General features: G+C 38.4%; 1 protein-coding gene across 1 annotated transcript; it reads right to left on the bottom strand.

The window, feature by feature from the left end:
* Positions 1-5065: 5065 nt before the first annotated feature.
* Positions 5066-5371, bottom strand: LOC136823520 (uncharacterized; the record flags this gene model as incomplete). The annotated part of the gene is made up of 1 exon (XM_067079707.1): positions 5066-5371. A coding segment is annotated over exon 1 (306 nt), but the record flags the coding sequence as incomplete, so codon positions are not given.
* Positions 5372-6084: the final 713 nt, after the last annotated feature.

A 6084-nucleotide genomic window follows, 5' to 3' on the forward strand; every position in this document is an offset into this window, starting at 1 on the left:
ATGTCTTTTTAGCCATTCGCCAAATTAAATTCCTGCCAAAATTTCCACATTACTAATCTTACAAAAGCCAACAATGGGCTTCTCCAGTAAAAAAATGAATATGTGGGTGGAGGATATTACAATTTTCAGTGATTTCCCCCCCCCCCCCCAGACAAAGTAACTTTTTGCCCCCCTGGACAACGGGTTTTACCCCCTGTACAAGCATCAGTTGACCCCCCGGACAACCCAAATTACCCCCGGATAGAGCAAATTTACCCCCCGGACAAGACAAAATTTGATGATTTTTCGCTACCCCCGGATAATGTATCCTCCACCCCTCCCCCATGTACGGACATTTTCTGGAAACAGTGTCGGGTTTGACGAATATTAAGGGCTTTAAAGGTTTAATTTGTTGCCTTTTCATTTAGCAACATCTTCAACAATACGTTGCATTAAACCAGACACATATTTCATATCAGGACAGTAGTGTCTCCCTATTGTTATATTGTGCTGATAAAAGCAAAAAAAATGTTTTTCTTTTCCTCTTTCTGACCAATCTTGCTTCTAATCGGTGTCTATTCATTGTGAAAAAGTTTGTGAATCAAAGTTGATGAGTAAGCAAACGATATCACTCCTATTTTTAAACAAAACCTTTAACCTTGGAGCTTTTTGTGGACTTATGCATACTTTTTCCGGGACTTTTTCATATGGCTAGGTATTAGAATAACACGGCTCGCCACACCTGTGAATCCTTTCTGATTAAGGGAGTGGTCATAAAGTATCTAAGAGGGAGGGTGGAGGATTTTAGGGGGTACGAAAAGATTTTACCACCTTTAGTAACACCGTAATCTTATATTTGTCTTTGTAGCTGCAAAAATCTCAATTTTTTAGAAATATAGCTTAAAATTTTAGTCTTATTTTCAATATAACTTCTGCACTAACAGGAAACACCCAGGGTCACCTAGGAGGTGCATTGTCCCTGCACTGTAGTCGTTTTTAAATTTTTGTGATAGACTTTTTAAGAACATAAATTTCAGGCTTTAGCTAAATGGGTTGAAGAGGGTTGAAAATTTAAAATGTTCTCTTTCGGCACAAACCGGTTGCGCCTCAGTTATAACACTCACAACGATAAAATTTCCCAAAAAGAACACACAAAAATTGAAGGATATAAATGAGATTGTAAAGTTCAGGGAGCTATGTTTGAAATGCAATTTCACATTTTACATTTTGGACATGTCTAGGGGGGACGAAATTTTTTTCCAATGTTTGAAAAAATCCTTCACCCCCTCTAGTAAATACGACCACTCTCGCTAATGTTTGATCATCCTGTTCATACTGGATCATCGGTTTTTTTGAACGGAATACCCGTAAAAAATAGTCGGGTTTATCGAGGTTTTTTCTTGCTCTAGATCGACTGTGTTCTGTTCCAAACAGGGGTACCACGTGAAGAATATGGCTTCGGCCACGAAAAGTAGTCTGAGGAGGTGAGAGACTCTGTGGTAACGCATCAACCTCCCCTGCTTACTCTGCTCTGGTAGTGTCACCCCTGTCTCCCGCAGTGCAGGAACCAGAAGATCCCTGGAGTTAAGCTGGTGAAATCTCACTTGATAACACTGAGTTTAGAGTTGGCTTTTTTTATTTGATTGGCTATCTTCTTTTTTTAAAGGTTTTTTACCTCGAATAAATGCCCTAGCTGATCATCTGTAAGATAAAACGGATGAGCATGTTTGATGCCCGGGGGGTACTACCCTAAATTTGCGAAAAAAGTGACCCTGAATGGGACGTGTTTTTGCGACCCTGAATGGGACGTGTTTTTGCGACCCTACCTGGAACTCGTAAAAAGGTACCCTGATCAGCGGCATATTGCCGTAATCCATTTTGCCCCAGTATCACCCCCCCCCCCGGGGTTTGATGTTTACAAATTTACATAGCATAAGGAATTGGCATTTAGCTGGGTGTTATTTCAAAGAGTCAATCTTTGGACCATTTTTCAAGTTTTTGGACCTACCACCGAGATCCTTTAACTGATGTTCGTCCGTTCGTTCGTTCGTTCGTCTATTACCAGCTTTTCTCGGGATTAGCTCATTAGTTTTTTCTGATTTTTTGCACAGTGATACAGAATGGTGATTCCCTAAATTTTGGTCAGAAAGTGCCTAAAAATAGGGGGCGTACGGGGTTTGTGATTTCTGAAATACCGAATAATTTTGCCAAAATTTCCAAAATTCCGTTAAAAAAACTTGCAATTCTGATACCGATTTTTTGGGGTATTTTTCCTCGTTTTGACTAATTTTTCATCAAATTTGATTTTTCATGTATGAATTCCGAAAAAAAGGGATAAAAGCTTAACAATACCGAAATTTTGGAAGCAAAAATTCATGGATTTCCGATACAGAAAAAATTTCAGAATTCCGAAATACCGAAAGAATTTTGCCTGATTTCCGAAATTCCGAAGAAAAAAGGGTCGATTTCCGCAATTCCGAAAAACCGTACCGTACGCCCCCACAAAAATGGGGTTTTTCGGACTTGTATGATTTTTTGCATAGTAAAGATAGAGGGCAAGGTTCTCTAAAAAGTGGCTGAAGCAGTTTTTTTGGGACAATTTTTTTTACCGTAAAAATCGGATTTTCTTTTTTGGAGATATTCTCTTATGTCATTTATAGGGGAAAGGAGCATTTCTCGCGATTGGATTGAAATTTTTTCTGATTGTTTACACTGATGCATGAAAATCTGATGAATCCCGATTTTCAAAAAATAATTTGTTTGGGCAAATTTGGGCCAAAAAGTGCCCAACATGGGTTTTTTTGGACTTTGGGGGAAATCACTTTATATCGTCAATAGGGAAATCACGCTAAAATATTTATTCACCTCAATATCTACGAATATAAGTCATATAGTCCGGCGGCGAAAAGGGCTTTTTTGCATCAACCCTTACAAGTAGTAAATATGGGTTTTTATTTTATTTTCTCATTATATGGTCCCTTGGGACCCCAAAACCGGTTTTTGCCAAGCTGGCAAAGCTGGGGAAAATTTTTCATGGGGGCTTGAAGGGGGTAGGGTCATTTTAGCCTGAGGGTCCTTAGAAAGTCGATTTTTGAAGTTCTCATTTAGCTAAAACTGATTGTGCCATCAGATAGAGCTTGAAGAGTAGATCTCCAAAATGGGGTCATTTGTCACATTTGGCGGACTTAGTCTCCCGGAATTGGCTTATACGTCTTCAAAAATGCAATATTCAATGCTGACGTCAGCATTTTTGAGAGAATTTCCAGCGAAAGATACCAATTTTAACAGATGCGTCTCGAAGAGTACTATCGATTAAAGGGGTCATTTATAGGGTTTCCTAGGCTAGATCATGAGATATTAGAGTTTGAAATTTTGCTGACTCAGCGTTTTTCAACGTTTTTTGCCCTTTTCTGCTGAGTCGGCAAAATTTCAAACTCTAATATCTCATGATCTAGCCTAGGAAACCCTATAAATGACCCCTTTAATCGATAGTACTCTTCGAGACGCATCTGTTAAAATTGGTATCTTTCGCTGGAAATTCTCTCAAAAATGCTGACGTCAGCATTGAATATTGCATTTTTGAAGACGTATCAGCCAATTCCGGGAGACTAAGTCCGCCAAATGTGACAAATGACCCCATTTTGGAGATCTACTCTTCAAGCTCTATCTGATGGCACAATCAGTTTTAGCTAAATGAGAACTTCAAAAATCGACTTTCTAAGGACCCCCAGGCTAAAATGACCCTACCCCCTTCAAGCCCCCATAAAAAATTTTCCCCAGCTTTGCCAGCTTGGCAAAAACTGGTTTTGGGGTCCCAAGGGACCATATGATGGGAAAATAAAATAAAAACCCATATTTACTAATTGTAAGGGTGATCCTGGATCGCCGCCGGACTAATACGACTTTTGTCCTATTTTTATCTGATTCTCATCATCAGGTACATGTTTTTTTATAAGCATAACGCTTATAAGCATATGAAGGCTCAGATTTGCAGAATTCCTAAGCATAACATGAGCATATATGTCAGCCTAAAATATTTTTCAAGTGGTCATTTTTATCTGTTTTTGTTTCATTTTTATCTGGTTTGGTAGAGGCCAAGTAAAAAATAAGACATTCCACGGCTAGCTACATTCCACTGCTCCCAAAATCTGAACAAATTTTTTACAAAATTTCTGAATTCATTAAAAAACTTGGCTCGGGGTGAATCATAAGCATAATTCTTAAGCATATAATAAGCATAAACTATGCCTGGAGGCTTTGAGAACTTAAGCATACACGAGCCTGGCCAAGGGGCATACACTTGCTTATAAAAAAAACATCTAGGTCCATTCAGCATGTTGCTTGTTTTATATCACTTTGATGAGAGAATCGGTGATCGAATTGACCTCTTTGAAATTTTTTTTGACTTTACCGTTACGGTAATTCATTCGTTCATTTTCTGCCCTAAGACGGGTAAAAACCTACCTTCGTGCAACAACAACAAACAAACGATTGAATCATATTATGTTGATGCATATTCATAAGGAAAGGACTGATAAGATTGATTTGATCAAGATGGCTAACGAGTTTGTTGAATGGAAAGATAACCGACGCCAAATTTTTGGAACATTTTCCCCTTCTGACATTCCACGAAGAGTAGCCTGTCAGAGTAAATCTACTCAAACTTGAAAAACTTCATTTTATTGACGGAATATTTTTTATTTCTCTCATGTTATCTCATTTTTATCTTACATTTTTCTTAGTTCCTATATTGTAAACGTGTAATATCAACTCTTAAAACTATTTGAATTGTTTCAATCTGTTGTTGGAAAATAGTTAAAAATAGGGCCTTTTTATCTAAAAATTCTACAAAATTCGCCAGCTAAAGGGTGCTTCGCCCCCTGTACCCCCACCAGGGCCAGCCCTGGACCCGTTGGGGGGCTAAGCGCCCCCCCCCCCAAACTCCCAGCTTAAAAACAAAAACGCTTTACGGCGTTTTTGTTCGACTTCAACTTTTATGCCCCCTCAATAATAAATTGCTTCCTACGGGCCTGCCGTAACCTTCTAAATTCTTGCAAATTCAACGACGAGGCACATTATCAAATACCTTGGCAAAATCAAAATAGATCCACAGCTCTTCCATCAACATTTCACAGCATTTGTCGATGTAACGATTCAAAAGCTGAGTGACGATGGAGCGTCTACTGATGAAGCCGTGGTTGCCTATCCAATGTGTCAGATGGTTTGTCATATGATCACGTAATATCAACTCCATCAACTTGCAAACCACGGGTGTTAAGCTCACTGTTTCGTAGTTAACTGCCAAGTTATGCCCTACTTTGTTCTTATAAATAGGTGTGACGTGAGCAAGTTTCCAATCCTCAAATAGAATCTCTTCAGCTAGTTTCTTCATCATTAACCTTGCAAGGGGCTCAGAAATGTCATCGAAAAGTTCGTTTAGCATCGATTGATGTATTTCACCAGGATCAAATAAATGATACTTATCATATAATTTGGGTTATGAGGATGTCAGCAATATAATGCCTTGTTCTGCGTAGGAATTCAGGAAGATATCCGCCTGGTTCAATGGTGAAAACTGCAAAACCTTTTTTGGGTGTTATCCGCAATAAAACACAAAAAATAAAAAATAACTACGTTTAAAATATTTTCTGGCATCAGAGAAACGCTAGTACACTCTTTTTTCTTTATAAGCATAACGTTTATAAGCATACTTCGGCTCAAATTCGGTACAAAATAAACATAATGTTTATACCTCCACGCTGAAATGCAAAAAAAATCGTCAAGCTTTTCTAAAACATGACCATTTTAGAGTTGCTTTTATGACCAAAGATGTTCTCCTGCGACGCCAAATCGACGATATCGGCTTTCCGAATTCTCCCCGAATGATTACCTATGATGCATTGCGCAAAAAAATTCACGGACAATATTGACTTACTGAATTTTTTTGCGCAATGCATCATGGGTAATCATTCGGGGAGAATTTCGTTAAGCCGATATCGTCTATTACAAAGAAAACTTTCATTCTTTAAGCAGAACCAATGTTCCGACTTAAAAATATTGAAATTTTCATGAACCCGAAGAAAATCAACAAATCGAAGTCTAAGC

The sequence above is a fragment of the Clytia hemisphaerica genome, unplaced genomic scaffold (genome assembly GCF_902728285.1).
Source record: "Clytia hemisphaerica strain Z4C2 unplaced genomic scaffold, Clytia hemisphaerica genome assembly, whole genome shotgun sequence".
Lineage (NCBI taxonomy): Eukaryota > Metazoa > Cnidaria > Hydrozoa > Leptothecata > Clytiidae > Clytia > Clytia hemisphaerica.